The 21993-nt window shown below is 41.2% G+C and overlaps 1 protein-coding gene across 13 annotated transcripts in view; it reads right to left on the bottom strand.

Annotated features, from left to right (window-relative positions):
- ANKRD44 (ankyrin repeat domain 44) overlaps positions 1–21993 on the bottom strand; it is a 153248-nt gene that overhangs the window by 76768 nt on the left and 54487 nt on the right. For all 13 annotated transcript variants that reach the window (XR_012777127.1, XM_075511978.1, XM_075511981.1 and 10 more), the window contains one exon: positions 2934–3017. Coding sequence is in view for 12 of the 13 variants with exons in the window: in XM_075511983.1 (XP_075368098.1) it covers positions 2934–3017 (84 nt within the window). In the remaining variant the exon portion in view is untranslated. The remainder of the gene's footprint in view (positions 1–2933; positions 3018–21993) is intronic.

Consider the following 21993-nt stretch of genomic DNA (forward strand, 5'->3'; position numbering starts at 1 on the left):
GATATTCTGGGGACATCAAAGTTTTGCATATATTTTTGGTTTTAGGGTTCTATCCAAGAGAAAATGCAGAATTAGGGGATAAAGAGTAAAAACGGAGGGAAAGAAATGTCTGGTTTGGCTTGCAAACATCGCATTAGTTATGGGGAAGAATACTGGAAGGGTTTTTTGCCTTTTCTGTTTGACTTTGAATATTTTTAAGGGAAACTAAACTGGAAGACTGAGATGAAAATGGAAATTTTCAGAAAGGATTTTGGTTTAGTAGAAAATCATGACATCGCACATAAGAACTGGACTCTGCAGATGAAGGGTGCTGTGCAGCTGCATGTATTGCAAATCCCAGCCAACCAGGGGTTACCACTGGATCCAGAATAATCCCTAGATTCTGGGGGTCATTCCCTCACACTCTTTCCGAAGTAAAAATAGCACCCAAAAAATCCCCACCTACACACACACAGCACGATCACCCTGATATTTCTAAATGTACCAAACAGCAAGTGTAGAGGATGTCTACCTGAAACTAACCTGGTGGTCTGGGTGGTCCAACCCAATATCCCAAATGCCCTGGGAAAACAGGCTGCTGAACATTGGCCGCAGGCAGACCACATTTCCCACGGAAATAGTGTGTATTCAGTGGTAGGGAATTGCTCTCCGCCAGCCAAGTACAACACTGTCCATGCCCTCAGGGTGCAAAAGTAGCATCACATTCCCCCAAAGCATAGCTAGGGACTGGAGAGGTCAAAGTGATGATTACAGTGGCAGAACGAACTAAAACCACACTTCTAAGCCTAACAGTTACAGCTTTCACTTTGTTGCAAAAGAGAAGTCACAATTATAGCAGCATCCAGAACGTAGCCATTTCTATCAACATACACTTCCCGGCTTGGAAAGATACTAATTATTTTACCAGACAAAAAAAAAGTAACCTTCTAAACTTATGATTTGCTCGAAACACTTTCCTCTGAGATTAATTTTCTCTTGGGAATATACATCCCTAACTTTGCATAGTTTCTCCATGTGCTTTTTTCTTCTGCCTTCCAAATACCTCTCTTGCTGCAGATTCCAAAAAACAATTTTTAAAACTTCAGAAATCCCCAAAGCTTGCTGCAAACCCAGAGTTTTATTTTGTTTCCCTGTCCTACCTATAGTTGAACTATTCCGATATTAACACAGCTAACCAAAACGATCAACAAAGAACAAATCGCTGCCAAACAGTGTCAGAGTTTCCTCTCATGTGAGCAACCAAGTACTAGAGAAACACTAACATGGAAGTAATTAAAAACACACTTAAAATAGAAACGTAAGCATGCGGTGCAAATTGCCAGCTCACAGCGCAAGGGGGGAAAATGCTATCTTTTCATCTTTCTTTAGTGACATTTTAAGCATTTGACACTTGTCTGCAATCACTATCCAGAACACAATCTTCAGAATTCATGCTGACCAATGTTTTTCTAATTACTCCAAAGAACAGCTTTGTTTTTTGCTCCTGACAAAATAGCTGTTCAGGCAAAGCATTCTTGGATGGACTTTTAGCATCTTAAACAGGATTCTGGGCAAGACCATTCAAGTTCAATGACTTTTTCTATTAAGTACTATGGTACTCATCTAAAAAATACACATTCTTCATTTAATATCGCACCTGCCAGTTGAGAGCATCTCCCTAGCAACCATCACTACCACACTTGCAGCCAAAGGATATAAAAACATTTCAGAAGCCTACAATAACCTTGTACAGGAAATGCTGTTTTGAAAAGCCAACAGGAAATACAGAGGAAATTTTAGGACTATCGTGTTCAACTAGGTTGGGTTTTTTTGTTTGTTTGGGTTTGGTTTTTTTCTTTGGTTTTTTAAGACCATCAGGGAAAACAAATAAGGAGGAAACTCAAGGGAGATCATGCTTTAAGGAAGCACTTTTAGGAACTTATTTCAATAAAACAACCAGGTATTGATAACGACAGGGAAAGCCTAACGTCAAGATCTTCTTTGAGCAGATTCCCCATTTAAAATAGCAAGTCTTTCCTTCCACTTGACAGCAAACAGAGTGGAACCAATTCTTCTCCAGTTCCTTTCTGCAGCTCTGAAGCAGATGGTTGGACCTCACTGCCTGCAAAAGCTGCAGTGCCAAGACTACACCAGACAAACTGCTGGAGTTAGCTACGAATAAACTGATGGCTTTATGTCAGAGAAAGACAAAAGGAAGGTTAATTCATAAGTCCAGGAAACACCTGGAAATCACCATTCTGCTTCTGCTTTATATTCTTACCACTTTGAGAGGCCACAGATTGTAGCCAGGACTGGCAGGGTTCATTTCTAACAGTACGGATTCAAGTTAAAATCAAAGAAGGGAAAAAAAACCCCAATTTCTGCAAAAAGACCAAGTTTAAATGGAGATTTTTTTTTCACTGCCAAAACAGTTAACTACTACTTGTTTACAGCTGCTTACCATTGTTCTGGCTAGAATAAGCCAATCTGCAGAACAGTGATTCCTTTGTGGGCAAATCGTGGCCAAGATACTGCTTTCTTACTCTCACTGCTGAGACCCTATAGTGAAGCTTTATTTCAAGTACAGTCAAATGCTGAATAACAGCTCCTGATCTGCAAAGACTCTTCATAAAAGGAAACTCTGCAGAGAGTAAAAATATGCTGCTTTCAGCTGTTTTCATTCATTTTCTCAGTAAGAGAGAAAACAATGTCCCTGACTGACCTGGACATTTGGAATAATTACCATACACTTAGAAAATTTAAAGTCACCTGCTAGAGATAATTATATTTCAGACTACTAATTAGGATTCCACTGAAGCCCCAAATCTCTAACTTCCAAATAATTTCCATTCTGTTACGTGTTAATTACTAAGGACATGATTAATACTGTCATTGCAACAGTTCATAGCATGGTGCTTACGTATCACAGGCACATAACATGCCAAGTCACATACCAAGGCGTTGACATCCTCAGTTTTGTAGATCAACATCCGTATCTCTTCTGGATCGCCACTGAAAATCGCTTGGACCAGTGGTGGCTGGAAAAATAAAACAGAAGAAGCGGCATTACAGGTTTGTTTGTTTTCTGTTTAAAAGGGGTGCATGTTATTCCTGCTAACATTTACTAATGCTGCCCGCAGACATTGTATGACCCCAGTAACAAATCACCAAGAGTATCTCATCAGTAAGAACTTTCGGTTTGCTTGAGGATAAAGTGCAATCATGAGTATGTTTGGACGTATAATGAGTGTGTGTGTGCACAAACAGGGACCCCCATTAGAATGGCAACTTTTGTCAACAACACGCAATTAGCCCAGATGTTCTCCTTGGCATGTAAGGGGAAAACTAATTACATCAGATATTGCTGCATTCTGGCTGTTGGCACAGATTAATGGTCATGCAGAAACAGAACATTATGCAGATAATGAATTTCTGGGCAATTACTAAATATCTTGTATCTTTTTACTGAATAAATATGCAACAAGCACAGTTAATTTTAACCACCCAAGAAGCAAAATAATTATCTTATTGTTTCGTCTGTTATTATGCTATTATGAATCGGAATGCATAAATAAATAATCAAGCATACAGGAGAAACAATATGCCATGCTCAGTCCTCTGGCAGCGCTGGCGTCACTGCCTGTCGGTGGGAGGGAGCGCTGCATATGCTCAACTGCTCCGTTACACATCCAGAGCTGGCAATTTCAGTCCTTCTGCCTAGGTTCGCTCTGGACCCCCAGCAGCAAATATCTGAGTTATTAACCAAGCTGGCAGAACACAATCTGCTGAATTAAAAGAACAAAAACCTTGCTGCTGGAGACTCAGAAACAGAAGGGGACAAATTACAAAGATACCCATCCCCTGAAGCACATAGTTGAAACAGGCGGTGGCCCCACTTCCACAGTCACCCCTCCTGAAGGCAGTGTGTGCCCCCCGGAGCTCGCTGCCCACCTCCAGGCTGCCTCACAGTCCTACTAGCAAAAAAGAGTTTGTGGTGCTATGCAATCACCAGAATTTAAAATAACCCTGCAAATGGAAGCATGCATGACTACTTAAGCACATAAAACCGCAACAGTTCTTAAGATGCTGCAGAATTTAACTATCTTGTAAACAGGTTATCTCAAAATTCACAAACAAGCTGGAAGAACAGAGAAAAATACCATTTTGTCCAGATCTTTTCACTGCAAAATTAATCATATTCAAATGTGGAAAATACATTTCTAAGTTGATGGTGTCTATTTGAAGACATATTAACCTTGTGTCCTTGAGATAACCCTTATGTCCTTGAGAAAGATTCACACTGGAATTTCATTCTTGCCACTCCTCCGATGGAAAAAGGACTAAAGCAGCATCTTTTATCACAACTGTCTGCAGTCTTATGTATCGTGGTGGACGTTTGAAAAAGAAAGAAAGAAAAAAAAGGCATTTCACTTGAACCATTTAGCATGCTTCCTTGCCAGCCCATGTCAGAACGGCCACAAACTATTCCCCACCGGAGGGTGCAAACACCAGACTTCAGAGTCTGTTCCCCTCTCCCTCACCTGCCAAACTCAAACAAATCAGAATTTAGCTAAGAGTGAGACGGTCTGATTTCTGCATTTTTCTCTACCAAAAGAAATCATTTAAAGCAATTCTCTAATCTTATGCCCACTAGCACGCTAATAAAAATCAGTATTTCCTAGACTTAGCGCAAACCTAACAGCTATGAAGAACCAGTGAATGTTTATGAAATCAGAATGCTCACACGAAAGTATTTCCATCTCATGTACATTTATCATAATATTTAAATAACAAAATATACAGGAAAGCAGAGAACTCCTCGATTTCAAGCTGAGTGGCAACACCCACAGCAGCCTGGATTATTCTCTGAACCCACTTGCAGGTACCAGCGAAAGGCATCAGCCAGGCTCTGATGACACATAAGCTGAGACTTCAGACAGAGGTACCATCACCAACAGAAAAACTCAACAAACTTCAAATCTATTGGATTTTTTTAAAAAGTTCAAATACCGTTACAGGTGATGTTTTTCTTTTAATAGGGAGAGAGTACTGTGCATCATTACATTAAAAAAAGATGAAAGTCCATAATAAGACAGTTTGACCCTTCTTCCCTCTGCCAGAAATCTGAATCAGAAGCCTGGTTTTACAGGAAATGCTTGACCTTTTTAATTAGCATCAGCTACTTAACACAGAAAGCAGTCTGAGAATAACACTGTGTTCTTTAGACCTGTAATATATGTAAGATGCTCATCTCAATTTTTGTCCACCATACCCACAGTCATATCTACATGCAGTTCCTTATAGCAAAACCCAGTATTTATTGTGCCTCTGAAGCAGGTTATAAGTTTCACACCACTGATATACATAACCTTTGCTGACAGGAGATAGCTGCCATATACCCATTTGCAAAGGCCTTAGTCCTTCAGCCCTTTTTTCCATGAGATTTACTTTTTATTAATTAATTACAATAGAATCTATCATTGCTAATTGTAACAGCAAGAGACAGAGATACCAGAGAACGATCAAAGCCTGTGAATTGGAAAGAACAGATAAAACCAGTACAGGTTAATAACCATCTTGAGTCACCGCTGTGCAGCTTTCTCCAATTGGCCATTTTTCTAATTTACTGTTTCATGATTTTACTTCATTTTCAAAGGTATTCATTTTGAAGTGAGAAACACATTATTGTTAAGGAATGTTTATTACACATTGAGACATGTTTCTGTGTAAGATACACAGCCATGTATAATGTTTAGGAAAAATATGTCAGAAGTATATTGCAGCGTTGTTGCTGCAATTTGAGGTCAGAGCTGAGAATGTGCATTCGCATCCATCAGTACGATAGAAAAAATATTGCTCCATTCAGCAGCTGACAGTGATGAAATGGAGCTTGTGCAGTTACGTATGTGTTGATGATGGATGTCCAATGACCTGAACAGATTACTTTCTTGATCTTCAGTGATAACCATGTTCATGCATGAATGGCTTCAACTTTAAATAACTTCTTTTTTTTTTTTTTTTTTTTAATTCCTGAAGGGCAGATAATGGCACTTCCTAATTATCAAAGGATAGAGTCCATTTTTGGAAATAAATTCTAAAACCTGTGACAACATCATTAATGGGTTATTTCATTAACAGAAATATTTTGTTTTAAAATTCTTCAAATTCAGAAGTTGTTAAACACTCCGAATGAAGGAAAAAAAAACCAAAAAGAAAGCACAGAGCCTGTTATGTATAACTATTATTAGACTTAAGCAAGGGTGCAGGTTTTGGAATGATGAACAACTGTTTCATCAGCTCAGCTCTCAGATCTCCAAATTCTTAAAGAGAGTTTCAGTTGGGAGTGTTCACATTTTTTTCCTGAAAATATACACCAGCAGCTAATAAAAACCTTTCCATGTTACTTTTTCTACAGACTTAATATTAGAAGTACGAAACTCATCAACAACTTTTATTAGTGTTCTTTACTTTGTGCTGTAATGAGCATTATAGTAAAAATAAAATTTTATCTGCAGACATCTTCCAATGTTGGAATATATCCTTATCTTTACTGTATACAGGCCGATCACAAGCTGGACTTCACCAGGTAGAATTAGCTCACTGAACTGAAGGCACAAAGATTATTTCAGCAATGGAGAGCTTAAACCCACGTGGAAGAACAACCTGTAGCTCAGCTGGCATCCACAGAGCCGACAAGCCACACCGGCAGAAAAAATCCAGCCTCGGGAAATTCTCCTCTACAGATCTGACAGTACAGAGGAAAGCCCAGACTATTACCGAGCGGCATTCGCAGGTCTCTGAATCCCAAATGAGATGAAGCATTTAAGTGGATTGTCTCAAGTATCATTTTAATTACTATGTCCGAAATGGGTGCTGAAGGTCCTAGAAAACCAGTTAGTATTTTCATTGAGTAACTGTGACATATATTAAATATTTTGTCTTGATTTTAGATAACCCGACTCACTAACAAGGACTTATTTAAGCCAGATTTTCATTTGACAGGACCTGAAGGCAGATAGGGAAAGGATGATAGATTCCCACACTGATTTGAAATAATATACTATCATTTGGTCTTGTGAGTGAAAAAGAAGTTATATATTGATCCCTTACTTGTCCTAATTACATTACATCAAGTTGCTGCACTAAACACTTGGATATGTCCATGCACTCATTTCTCTTTAACTGGCAAGACAATGTAGCAAGACATATAATCATTTCAAAGTGGTATTGATTTTGTCAGTGTTTTGCCAAACACCTCTTTTTTTTCTGCAGGTATTCCCATTAATCCAGATTACAAGTTTGTCTGCAGTGTCACACCACGTACATCTATTTTCTTCCACTGGTCACAGCACAAAGACTACTCCTCTTCCTAATTTTAATTTAGGACTTTCTCCCTCCGAGTGTACAACACACGAACATCTGAAATGCTGTTATAAGTCTGTATGAGCGAGCAGTCATAAACTGGATTTCTCTTAGTTCTTAGAGTGCATTTCCCTGGTGCTTAGTATTTATACAGTTCCATGTACAGAAATTATTCAACACTAATAATTTTCTAACAGGCCTTGCAGTCTATATCACTTGTGACAGTGGTTAGCCTTTTACTGTGTTTTAGGAATTAATTGCTGGATAAATACAAAGAGAAGTTTACTCTTAATTTGTTATTATTTCAAAGATTGTGTTTCTGTTATTGGAATTTCTGCATACTAGTTTCTGACTGCAAAGTACTTTCACAGAGCTGGTATTTGGAGAAGAATGTCCTTGGATGGTTGCTAAGGGGTGTTTCAGAGCAATTACAGATTTTTACTGAGCAACTCCTAAAGAATACTTGTCCAAGCTACTGAAAGGGCAGTGGAGAGAATCAAATCCGTAAATAGGGTGTACTGGTCCTCTGGAAGCACTATGGCAAACTGACAGCATTGTTAAGTGAGCAAATGTACATACCTAGGGCATTTATACTGACCAGATCAATAAATACCTTGTACACTGCAATATCGCAAATATGGCAGGAAAAAAGTTTTTCAATTAATTTAATTCTATCCTCTTATGTCCTTCCATTTTTTGCAGACTAGCCCAATTATTTATAAGGATTGCATACAATCCACTGCAGAAAGGACAGCATGTATGCCTACACGTTGCTACTTATTTCAATTTGTTTCACTGTGTTTCCATGCTCAAGGACCAGCAAACTTACACGACACACAAAGGTATTCAACAAAACACAAATCAACACTCCTGAAAGTAAGAAAAACTCTGGGTAGCTGGCTCTTGCAAACTTCAAGAGATCTTCGTGTTGTTTTTAAGCTACTGTTTAAAGGACACCAAAGAACTGTGCTCTGACACTTTCCCCAGACCAACGACTTTATAACTCACTGCCACGCTGTGCTCTAAGTTGCTTAGAGGGGTGTGCTGGGCATTTAAGTTTCATTGCAAGAAGTGTTAGTTTTTCCTGTAATGGCTCCCCATTTCTCTCCATGTCATTTATAACAGCCTCTTTCTATTTAGCTTCTCCAAAACCTCAGGCTGCTTTCATCCTTCAGACCATAAAAAGGACTTTAGCATCGATGGTGCAGGGCACACAGCAAACGTACTCTGGGAGCAAGGAGAATCCATCACTGCTTCATTTGCTGTTACTCTCTCCTCAGACTAGGAAAAAACTTGTCTATAAACTGTAACTAGAGCATATGTTTAGCATCAAGAGCAACTTTGTACTTAAACTTTTTAAAGAAAGGGGAGCTGGAGGGGAGTGTCTGCATTTGCCTGGATAACCCAGCATCTCCTGAATCTGCCTCAGTGCCTGAAAGCCTGTCCCTCCAATCTGTCGATTCAAATGGTTAATGGTAACTTCATCAAAACACAAAGAAATGCTCAGTGACCAAATGCAAAAATACCCCAGTGCACACCTATGGCTACTGGTATGGTCTAACCCTAAGGGACGAGTACTGAATGGCATCAACGGTATCAGCCGAGGATGCCACCAAAGACGTTCAGTGTGTTACAAACAATGCTAGTTCTGTATTCAGCGCTTTCGTCCCCCTCCCAGTGATTAGTCAAATGCTCAGTAACATGTAAGTGGTTCCTGATTTTAAGTAATTGTTCACAAATGTCTGAATAATTCATGTTATGCTAACATGGTTTGTAGGTAGTTCCCACTTAGGCATGCGCTCAGCCTTTCTCATAGTGGCTTCACAAACGAAGACTTGGACACTTCCAGAAATATTTGGTGCAGAAATAGTTGGAATATGGCGATTCTAACACGATCATCAGATATTGCCACTGCCGGTGACATTAATAAAACCTGAGTTTAATCACTGGTATACGTTGCTGGCTGGATGACGATTAATCGCAAGCTACTGAACAGCTACAGAAATAGAGCAGCTCCAGCCTTACTCTGCTGGACAGCCGGGTGGCTTGTGCAGACTGCGAAGCCTGCGGGCAGCGTGGCCCAGGGGAGGGCCTGCATCCTGGGAGCACTCCCACCCCGCCGGCTGAATTCAGCTGGGTGCCTGGTATCCAGTACTGATCAGGTTTAGAGGCTGGAAGTTCAGGCCTAACAAAACACCCTTCTGCATCTTGAGGATGGAAAAATCAAATCATCAGCTTTAGGTGAACAAGTGTTTTTTCCAAAACTACAAGTTCTCCTTCATTACAGCTACTGTACATCATGAGGGGAAGGAAAAAAAAGTATGATCACTGGCAAAGGGTTGAAGTAGTAGCAGTAAAGATGCCTGAAACAAGATTGTCCGATGACAAGCTGAGAAACACCTTCCATTAAGGCTCTTGCTTTGAACATTGCTTACGCTACATTTGGAAAAGGACAACCCAAACTGCTTAGAGCATGGCTCGACCCTGGAAAGAGAGCAGGGCCATCACAACACATCCTGCATCACCTGCCTTTAAATTATTTTCCCTCCATACCAGTTTAGGCCTTTGCAACTGGGCTTGGGACTGGAAACCCAGGCTGGGCTCCACGGGCTTCTGGCTCTCTGCTCCCAGTCAGCAGGACCCCGGCAGCTTTCGCTTACACCCCACCCGCAAAACTCTGCGTCTCCAGCCAGACAGAGAAGGCAACAGATCTGATTCTATAATTAAACATAATCACAATTAATCGTTCAGAAAGTGATGTGCAAACCAGAATATACTTCAGTTCACTTTCCCATAAGCACACTGCTTGTGAAGTAACGAGAATAAACCTGCTTCACGCCCCTGCCTCCCCGTCAGCCCCTGCACCCTCCTGTTCTGGTCCTCTCTGTGCCTGGCCGTTTCCCGTCCTCTACTCACCTTCTACAAGAGATTTAAACCTTTGCATCTCTCTCTGCTGCCCCATTTCCATGCTGCTGGAGCAGGGCAGCTGGAGTTCTTAGGTGATGCACACTTGAACACCTTTAATTGCAAATGCACACTATCAAATACACACTTGCATTTCAAGCAAGTGAGAAAGAAAGACTACCATAAGCAAAATTAAAACTATCCAGAGAAAAAGTATTACAACATATTGAGACAGCTGAAACTTTAACACAACATTTATTTAGTCAAGCTTTCATGATACTTAAAAAGGAAAATAGTCAGGATTGATTCTGCTTGTGCAATGCTGGATCAAGCCTGGTATTTCTGTTTGCACAATTTCTGATATGCCATTCCGGACGGTGCAAAACAAGCCTCTCGGCAGATCTATTTCTGGCTGTTAGCTTGGCTCCAGATTTTGGCTGCCTCCCATTTTTCATTATGAAGCCTATCAACTGCCCCAAGAATTGCTTGTGTTTCCAGGTGAAGCAAGGGTTACATCCTGCCGTTCCTGAAATCCTGAAATTCCTCCACACACCAAATGCGCTGTGAGCAGCCTATGTTTTGTTAAACTTATCAGTTAAAGGCACCAAAATAACTCATGGCACGTTAAATTTAGATCACTTCTAAAAAGGAAAAGAGCTAAGCAAGTTTAATTCAGCTTGCCCAGTGTCCTTTCCTTCATTCTCATTACTGGAGGCTGTCCACCAGTCTTGATTTAAGTGGTGGGTTTGGTTTTGGCATTTGGGGATGGGGAGTGTGTGGTTTTTTAAAGTGCCTGTAGATCATATCAGAAAATTAGTTAATAAATACTGTCTTGAAGTTACATTAATCAAGTGGAGACAAAGACTCAGCATGCTGCAGACTAGTTAAAATAAGAAAGCCTTTTTTAAAGGAGACAAAAATAAACATAGTAGCATAACATTTGTTATATTCACCAGCATTTGTTACCCATTTAGTGGAGAAAAGTCTGTCACAGATGGCATAATAAAATTTGTTGGAATATCTACAAAGATTGAGAATAATCGATCTAAGAGTATCCTGGATTTTTCTTGTCTTCTTGAATTTTTTTGTTCAAAGTTTCTTGGGGTTTTGTCTTGATACAAAGTGTATATTGTATAATATCTCACAACAGACATATCGACGACACCATTAAATAACAGTCATGGGATTGTAATGGCACTACCAAAAAAAGGATCCAATTCTTTTTATACATTCCCTGCAGTGAGTGCTGCACTACTAATCCATTTGAGTACTTCTTGTCACATCGATATTTTGACTCCCAGAGCTTTTGCCTTTTTTTTTTTTTTCTTCCCTCCCCCATAACCCATCTATCATCTAGGCAGGAGCAGGGAAGAAGGCTTGGCACCAAGGCAGTGTTTCTGAACAAGAGGATAGCAGAGAGTAAAATCCCTGGGGGCATAAATTCCCGCTGGTGTAAATCAGTTCAAGTGAACTCCCAAGCGAGAGGTGCTGTGCCACGTTACACCCCCTGCTTTCAGAAGAGCCCTGCGCCTTCTCCCGCCAGAAGCACAGCTGAGAGGTGGCCAAGCAGCATAAGGTTATGAACCTCAAGAGAAATAAAATGGCCGGCAGCAGGGCAGAGCAACAGCAACCCCGGTGGCAGGTCTGCTCCTCACTAGAGATTTAAGAATAAAGCAGTTAGGGGAGAAGCTCACTTGAAAAACATCAACCCTACCGAAAGCTTCATTTCCTGCTCACTTGCCTTCAAACATATTTCAAGCACACCAGCAATTTTTTTTTTTTACTAATTGCATAGGTGTTGAATTCCACAAGGAAAAAAAAAAAAGACAATTAAAACCAATTCTGTGTGTAGGGGGGAATGCTCTGGGGAAAAAACAGGTTCATGCTGGCTGCAGCTGTCCACCTAAACTGACACGTCTCGTCCGTTCAGTGGCCCCATATCCTCTGGAGACCGCTGACATCCTGCCTTCACCCGACTGCACCAGCAGCAATGGCAACCAAGTAGAAAAAAAAAAAAAAAAAGAAAAAAAAAAAGGAGAGAAACGGAAATGTTGCAAGTTTATCTTCCTTCAGTTTATCACTTATGAAACCATGACTTACCCCTCTCTTCCTTGCTGAGATAAGCATGAGCAAGGACCTCTATACACACCACAGCTGGTTTAAGCAACCTTTTCATTTTCCTCCTTCAGTGCAGCAGCAGTAAGACCTGGCTTTCACTTCACGTCCTGAACATTCAACGGTATAGAGCAGTAGACCAGTGAATCTCTATCTGTACCGTAATAAAGTGCTATATCTGATATATGAAGCACGCATTGATACTCATCATACACTCTAATAAAAATCCTTTCATTTTTAGAAAATTAATCCTGATTGAGAGAACTATAAAGTGGCATCTGATCCTGTAAGATCTTACTCGGTAAGATTAGGACTTCCGATGGTTAACAGGGTCTGTTTTACACTAATGTACACACAAAGAAGGCAGTTATGAAACAGAGAGCGCCCTAATAAATTTGCAGATACTTCTGAACTACAAGCAACTACAAGGACATTGGAGGGCAGGATTAGAATTTACAACCACCTCGACAAATTATACAAATGACTGGGCTGGAGGGAGATGAGGACACTGTTCAGTATGGAGGAGAACACAGCATGCCTCTTAGCAAGAAATCCAGAGTTGTTACATGGCAGTTTTGTATAAGAAAGAATTTGGGACTGCAGTTTACTAACTGAATGTAACCGAACAACGTTATGACAGAGGAAGAGACCTTAAAACAGGAATACAGCTTGCAAAACACACAGTAGTCCTTCCATGCTGCTCAGTACTGCTTAGGCTGCGACTGGAGTGAGACATTTAGTTTGGGGCACCACTTGACTTGAAGACCAAAACAGAGCTCTAAAACGGGATTTACAGGGAAAATCTAAACAGATCAGTGCTACTCAGCCTACACAGAAGAAAATTTAAAGGGAACATGAGAAGAATTTGCAATACGTAAAAGGTTGTTACTAAAAGAAATCATCTGTTTTCTACATCCAAGACATACAGAGCTTGAATAGCTGCATGCAAGGAGAATGCATTTCTGCTCCATTAAAGGCAACGCAAACCAGGACATTGGTTACCAATTTGGCTAAGTTACAGTGAACTGCAGAAGACCATCATTTCAAAAACAGATCTAGTCCAATGATCACTGAAAGTCAAAGGGACTCTTTTCTACAGGGTTCTGTAGGCAAGGGATTGAATATACGAAAGGAAAAGAGCCCAAACAAAATTCACAATGCACTTACATGAACACAAAGCTTAATGCAAAAATGATAAGCTACAGCAGACTGCATTTCCAATAAAAAGCGGAGAACATGCATTTTCTAGCATTTCCGCTGGGTATTACACCATAAAAGGGGCAACTACTTAAATAGTGTGGCACATGGTGCTAGAGAAATTTCTACAGAAATCCATAAAAATATATATATTTCCAAAAGTTCAAGGGAAGTCTAGTGCCTTTGGGTAGAAACACACTAACGCGTGGCATGACCCCAACAGAACTTTCAGACCCTGTTTCTTTCACTCGTCAGAAGGTAATTACAGCTATGGTTTTCTTCACCTGAGTTCACATGCGGGGTTTCTGTTAAGGATAGATATATTTTGCAGTCACAATCTCACACGTTCCTGAATCTCATCTTCCTCTTAGCAGTGATCTGCAACTCTTCCAAGGTCCTGCTGTCATGGGTGTCTAAACCAAGTCCCAGACAATAGCAAACCTCTGGGGTCATGAAAGTGACATAAGGGAGGGACAAGACATTTTAGGGACTTGAGCAAAATCTGAAACATCTGACTTGCTCGGTCTTACCGTTATATTACAGGTGCATCTTGCTCAGGTTCAAGTAACTTCCCCTTGCATTGCACATCACACACAAAGCCTCCCTACCGCCTGTCTCCTAAGCACTGCAATGCAGCTCATTCCTCTGGTGAACAAGTGCCATCCCAACTGCCGTCCTCCTGCCAGCTCCAGAAAAACTCAGAAAATCTCCCAACTTACTTTCTCATAGGTAGCAGGTGTCACATATACTTTAAAAGACATTAAACACTAACGTTTATGTTTCCTGATTTCTCTTAGGGGGTCATGGAGCTCATAGTGCTCTTGAAGAGCACTGTGGTCAGTTATCATAGAATCATAGAGTGCTTTGGGTTGGAAGGGACCTTAAAGATCATCTAGTTCTAACCCCCCTGACATGGGCAGGGACACCTTCCACTAGACCAGGTTGCTCAAAGCCCTTTCCAACCTGGCCTATTACTGTTTTCATAGAACAGTAAAATCCTTTGCAGATTTTAGTCTCTGGTATTCACCTTCTGCATAGCTAGTATAAAATTCAGATTTAAAATGTTTAACTACTGAGGCTGATGACAGTGTTATTTCCATTAACAGCAGAGTAACTATGTGTGAACATGCAGATCAGTCCATAACAGCATTTCATCTCTTTCTTTGCATTAGGCATGCTACAGTTGGCATGGAGCTCTGCTCAACAACCGAAGCAGATGTTTTACCTCTCTTTTGAATCTGGAACAGATTAGCAAAGTTAGCTTGAATCAACATATCCTGATAATATCCTCGAACTCATCATCAACCAAACTACTGAAGCTGACAGGAAAAAAAAAAAAAAAAAAATCAAGCTTTGCTGATGAATGTAATGTCAAGTAGCCAGGCCAAAGAAATGAAACAGAAATTTAAAAAGGTTTCAAAATTGGCTTCACTTCAGAAACCAGTTCAGGATCTTCCAAGCACGATGCATCTGACTGTGACAAATCCAGTAGCTTCAATATGACTTTGTACAGACCCAAATTAAACCAAAAGATGAGCCTGAGAGCTGTAATGAGCTTCCAAAAAGTTACACTCTTTCTTCCAACAAGTTACCATCACAAGTTATGAACGCCTTTGTCTGGATACCCTCTGGAAAGGCTGCAAGAAGTCTCTGAGACTACTGTCACAGTTTAGGGAGTCAGTGTGAATCTTCCCTTCATCACACATGATCCCATGCATTAAATAAATCTCCATATCTGAGAAAAAATATTCTTGAATGAGAAGCATCAGCCAGAAGTGCAAGTGTATGCATTCTCATCAGCTGAGGAAGTAAGATACAAATCCTCCTCCTTCTACTTCTTCTCAAGGAGCGGCTTCCAGCCACAGTCACAATCTCTTGCTGAAACCCTTCAGCACTGAGAAGGGAGGCAAGAAAGGGGCTCGGCGCCCCAGCTCCCAACACAGCTAACTCATTTTGTACACGCAGCTCTCTCTTCACTATCACTTCCAGTTCCTGCCATACAAGTCAAGTGGTAAGGTTTGCAGTCAGACGGAGCCCAGCTATGTTAGAGACCCTCTCTCTGTCCATATCGCATCTGGACACACTGATCCCCTCTGACCTGGGATAATCGTTGCCCAAACAGAGCTTTCTTTTCTGGAGACAAAGGCTCGGTGTGGGGGTGCTCAGCCATGGAGTGACCGTCCTGGCAAGATCAAGACAAGCCCCACTCGTTTCCAAACAGAGGCTCATAAAAGCCTCCTTGCAACAGAGGAGGGCAAAGAATCTTCAAGTGAACAAAAGGGAACACAAGAGAGGGAAAGAGTGCAGTCCACTTCCGATGCCCCTCTGCAACACAAAGTGCTCAGGCAAGCCAGAAAGTGGAGAGGGGAAAAAAAAAAGGAAAAGAAAAAAAGCCAGTTTTTACAAAACCCTTTTTAATCCCAAACTGCAGGTGCCATTTGTAATCCAAACCCCATTTTTCATTTTGCTAGAGATGCCATAGCTTAGTAAAGCTAAAAGAAAGTTTAATTAGACTTGCATAGCCTAACACCTCAGCCTCTCATTTTCTGTGAACTGTTCCACTTCAAAAGTGAAAAACTTACTATTCTGCGTTGTTCTGTCATGCATCACGAGTCTGATGCTGAAAGGAACACTTGCAGAAAGGAATACTTTAAGGTTTGAAAAAAAAAAAAGCGTTATTTTTTCTTAAACAGAGGTTTTATACGAAAAAATAACAAATCTGTATCTTGAGTCTCAAAAGCCTACAGATCATAATCTCCTCTCCAGTTCTTTTGTAAATATTCCTGTATTAGTCTTATCAAAATTAGCCCAGTAAATATGCAACCTTACTACAAAACAAAAAGCAACTCACCACCACATAATCAGCTAACGCATGTAACTGCTTGTTGTCAAGGCTTTACATTCATTTTTTTCTGTGCTGGTAAGCAGGGCATTATTCTCAACCTTTCTCTAATGACAACAGCAGAAAGAGCTGGTGACAGCTTGATCAACTGCCTAATGAGATCAGGAAAGCTGAATTACAGTAACCTAGCTAAACGATAAAACCAAAACAAACCAGAGGATTTCCCAATCCAGTCTGACTTTACCATTCTTTCATGATTCCTTGGCCACCCACTCTGGCCACACCACTGCAGATGCCTGTGGTATTTGAACATTTCCTTTTAACAGGGAGCTCTTCAAGTCGTTCTGCCCATCAGAGAAGAGGATGTTTGAGGAAGAGCACAGGGAACATGGCTGCACTGCCACTAGTTACCCCAGATGCCTTCTTTGGAAAGGAGATGTCTTTCTGGAATCATGCTATGGGAGATGAACCCCCTACATGAACTCAAGAAGAAGGAGGTGTTGACCTTACACTTTCCCTTCTAAATCCCATGTAAACATCAAACCAAAGTCTGTGGAACTAAATTAGTAATCATCTCCACTCATTTTCACAGTTCTTTACGAGTGACTCAAGTAAAGCATCAGAAGCTGGTGAGATCTGAGAGCATCTAAGATAGGCCCAGACTTAGCTCTTCACTTGCTCAACTCTTTTTCAAGGAACTGGTTTGGTAAACCGCTGTCCCATTTTGTTGTCTGGTTTGTCCATTTTCAGGCCACCCTGCCGATCTCTCTGCATCTCACAGCCTTTTCCTCTTGGTTCTTGTGAATGTTTGCCTGCTTTTTATGGTGATGATCAAGACCTGTATGTCTCCTTCTCTGATGTCTTGTTTACATTGGTACATGCAGCTCACCACTCACTGGCTACCCAACACTTCAGAAGAGTATGTAGGAAAGCACGGTCTTGCTGTGTCACAGACCCTAGATTTTCAGGATAGAACAAAGAAAATGCATTTAAGGGCCACCTAACTCTGCATTCAAGTTGATGGCAAAACTTTTCAAACTACGCCAAGGCAGCAAGAGCAATGCTTGGTGCTTTTAAAAACCCCACCCTCAACATATGAAGCTGTATGATCTTTTGGAGGAATGGGAAAGGTTTCAGAGGGGTGGGAAAGGTTGTGCCATCTCACCATCTTAATTCACCATGATTGCAAAGAGTTACACAAAAAAAAAAACCTAAAAAAAGGAAAGAAAAAAAAAAGGAAGCAGCCTGTTCCCAAAAGTCTGCCCAATTGCTTTCACTCAAGAGTTTTGTATGGGGAAGTACAGGATGCCTCTGCTTGCAGCCACTTCACATAGGCTCCAGATTCCCTTCTCCTCTGGGGTAAGATGAGTAGGATGACAGTTTCTCTACACTATCTGCAAAGTTTCATCGACCAACTGAAACTACACTGTAAATGGGACTTGCCCAAGGGGAATTCAGTCCCAACGCACTGAGCTAAAACGATTGTTGGCAGAGACCTTTAAGACATGGGAATATGGTGATGTCAGCAAAAAAAGTGGACCCTTCTCCATCCCAGCGAGATGCCTGTACAGATGATTTCAGGCTGTTTAAACACAGGCAGAATCTTGAGGCAGTAACTAGAGAGAGGGGAGGGAAAAGCAGCAAAGTCTTAGGAGACTCTGTCCATCAGAGGACAAGCCACCCACAGCACTCTGCCCTCCTGCTTTGGACTAGCCAGCTCTGCAGTCTAGACTTCAGATCTGACTGGACCAAAACTGAGACTGCACTGGTCCTGCTCCTCCAGGCCTCAAGAGGAAGGAGCTATCCTGCTTCATGCTTGAAGCAAGACAATCTGGATTTTCAGTGGTCTCATTTATAACCTAATTCAGACTTCCAACTTGTAAGCTGGACATCTTGTAAAATTTAGAAGGTGAAATTCATACAACCATAAGCAGCAGAGTGAAACACAGGAAATCTCTCATCCCTTTCCATGCCACAGCAGTATGTAGACCATGGGGGTAGACTGCATGTTTCTGATGTATTCTAACTCCAGTTCCCCTGTTCCCTGAAACTGGGTCCTAGAGGCATTTTAAGTATTTCTCACTTGAATTTTATTTCTCTTTCTACAGGAGGAAAAAAAAAAAAAAAAAGAACCCAGCTCCAAGTCATATTAAATATTTGAACGGATTTCTGCAAACTAAGAACAAGACATTTCTAATCTAGGTCATTTTATAAAGATATTAAAGTGTCACCATGCTAATTTCTACTCTCTAAGACAGAGCTGCCACTACCTAACTTGCTGCACTGACACAGATTCTGAGAAAAGCCTCAGGAAATACTTTAGACAAGTTTCTGTGAAGAAAGAAAAACACAAATCACATTTCTAAATGGCTGCACCCAACCCCACCAGCCCGCTCTGTTTCAGATAGTGGAAGTACCACACAACACAGCTTGCTCTTGTAGGAACTAACAACTGATAACATGCAAGTCTTTTTGCAGTTTTTCACTGGAGGGCTATCTGGCTCCAGCTTTCATTCAGCTTGCTGTATTAAGAGAGCAAAAGTCGGCCGCAATGCACTCCGAGTTTGCTAAGCAGTGTTTAACAGAGATAAGGGGGGGAAGTAAATCACAGTTGGACGTCATTAGTCAGCCTCCAGCCACACTCGACTCAGGCTGGATATGCGCAGTTACGTTCAATCCCAAACCAGCATATCCTTTGCTGTGCAAATCCTACATCTTTCCACCCCCGCAACCTACTACATCTTTCTTATTGACCAAGTTCAGCTACCTTCTCTTTCTCTCCTGATAATTAACGTCAAATTGATCCTTCCTGCTAAGCTTCCTGAAGGCTAGGATAGCATGGGAGAGGAAAAGGCCTGGGGAGCTACGATTTTGCAGGGAAGAATCATGATTTCTAAAGACAAATCTGTGACAAATATTGGAAAGCAAAGAGGAACAGATACTGTGTTCTCCCTCATTTGCTACAAGCACGAGAGCTTGTAGATATTCTAACATACAACTCTCTGATGACCACCCCCCGTGTCCTCTGCAGGCTCCCTCCTGGCTACATTCACAGAGGTAAGGACTCCAGCTTTCCAGAGCAATGTCACTTGAAAAAGATTCGTCCTTTGTATATGATACAGCAAATAATCAGAGAAATAGAAGGTGGACTACCTGCCCGCTGCAGCAAGTTAGGTTTTTTTAATTACATATGAAGAATTACATTTGTTTTTAAAAAAGGAAAAAAGTACAGAATAGCCAGATTTAGGGCTAGCACTGAAAACCAAGTCCTGAAATGCAAAGTGTAAGGAAAATTCACCATGTGTACCGACTGAACTCAGACCTGTCTTGCTTACTGAATGCATCCCCGTTAGTTACCAGCATTACATATCAGTCGCACCTGTGCGCTGTGACTCAGGGTAGACAGCGAGATGCTCTCTTGCTATCGTCATGAAACATGACTCAGTTTTCATGCCTTCATGAAGAACTGTCACATACCTCAGCTTAAAAAAAAATTACATGACCTGTCATGAAAGTGAAGCAGTTTTCCTAGCACGAGTACAATTCACAGCGCTATCCACACAAGCCTCGACTGGAAATTTAGAATCAGGTAATGAAAAGGAGATTAAGAAATGTATATATTAAAGATCGCACAGCTTTAAAACAAGAGAAAACCTTTAGAGCTGTCCAGGATGAATTTACGAAAACTATCAGTGTTATCCAGCGTCCAGAATGATCACTTCAGTTCAAACCACCACATACTGCACTATTTAAAAAGTCTGTGCTTCTAAAAAGACAAGAATTACACCCTGAATTAAAGTCTTCAAGTAATGCCTGAAGCTTGCCCTATGACAGTGATGTCTTTGCACACCTCTGCCCGGAGTTTATCTTAGAGTCTCTAATTTGTGCTATTTTTAAAAGAAGGTGGTAAGAAATTTTATTCTCACGGTCAGAAAACCACTTCTCACATTTGTTTCTCCTAATCGTTTCTCACAAATATTGCTGCTCAAACACCATCATATGTGCAAAGTGTAATTAAGATGTTCTAGATAAATGAACAAATGACAAGTCTGTTTGCATGATGGGAGGGGAAAAAAACCCACACTGAACTAGCTGGAGGTTCCTGAAGCCTATAAGGGGGTAACTTTGCTGGTTTACAGCAAATCAGAATTGTGTTACCTAAAATTGATTAAAATTGACAGGTAAATGAAATGCTGCATTTACACACCTCCGCTAAGGTGACACTGACAACTATAATGAAATCCATAAATCAGAAGAAATGGACAGATTAATGCTTCTGCCATTTTGTTCTGCCAAAGCAGAACAGACAGTCTCTCAGACAGACCACGTTTTATACGCAGTGTGCGCTACAGCGGTTGAGCAGTCGGGAAGTACTTCGCCCTGAGCTGTCCATCCCCGGGGCTTGGCTCACCGAGGCACAGATACATACTGCTCTTACTTATTTCCACTGTTCATTTTGACAGGTGCCAAAAGTCACATCGATGCTGGTAAATGTGTGCACCGTTGCCTCCAAACTAAACAAAGCACTCGCACTTTGTGAGCAAGCTAGAGAGGTAGCAGGAGACTGTGAGAACGGCACACGGCAAAAAAATACATCTACTGGGTATGTCAAATTTGCAGGTGCTCTAAACACATCTCCTGCAACAAAAATGGCCCATGACTATTTTGTTCCTGGGCCTTCCAGTCACAGACCTAGCAGCCAGCACGAGTGAGTAGGTTTGAATACCTGCTGCATACTGAAGATCTCCCTTTTACTAGTTCAACATCTCAGCAGAAGCCACCTGAACTGCCACATTTCCCTTTTCCAAACTGGGGCTCAGAGCCACCACGCTTTGCAGTTGGAGACAGCAACATTTTTTCATCCCACAATCTCAAGGCACTTCATAAGGGTGGATCCCAACTTCACAGACTAAGAAACAAGCACAGAGAAGCACGTGCAAAATTGTTATAGGACTGATTCTCCTTTCAAGTATTTTTGGGGTTTATGCTTTCAACATTTGCAAAGCACTGAAAATATTTCTCCAGTACTTTTTGCTGAGTGACAGCATTATTAAATTTCATAAGTAAATTGGCATTTATAGAAGAATTGGTGATAAGATCTGTAAATGAACTCCCAGGCACCAGAACAAATGGAATTACAAGAAGCTAGGAAAAAAGGGTTGTGCTCTCCTCTTCATCCTGTTCCACCCAAAAAAGGTATTTACGTGAACAGAGAACCAGGTATTCGTAAGTCTGTATGGCATCACAGCACTGGGGTCACATCTGCATACCCGCCATTCATTCAAAAAGCCAAATTTCAAAATCCTTGCTCATGCTTACTCTCTGCCATGACTGTTCATTTCCACTCCCAGCTGCCTGCTTTCTCCTATGGAAGCAAGGGGTCAGGCTGTGAACGTCAGTCCCAGCCCCTTCCCAAGGTAGGTGCCACAAAATCAAGTCAGGGCTGTATGAAAAATGCCACCTAGCTCTCAATCTGGTTGCAAAAACAAAGATGCATACGTACATACTTAAAACGCTCCTCCTTAAAGGCCGTCCATCAGAACATCAACTGGGCACAATGATTTCCAGAGGGAAACCGCGTCAAGTTACTGAAA

Source organism: Mycteria americana, chromosome 9 (assembly GCF_035582795.1).
Source record: "Mycteria americana isolate JAX WOST 10 ecotype Jacksonville Zoo and Gardens chromosome 9, USCA_MyAme_1.0, whole genome shotgun sequence".
Taxonomy (NCBI): domain Eukaryota; kingdom Metazoa; phylum Chordata; class Aves; order Ciconiiformes; family Ciconiidae; genus Mycteria; species Mycteria americana.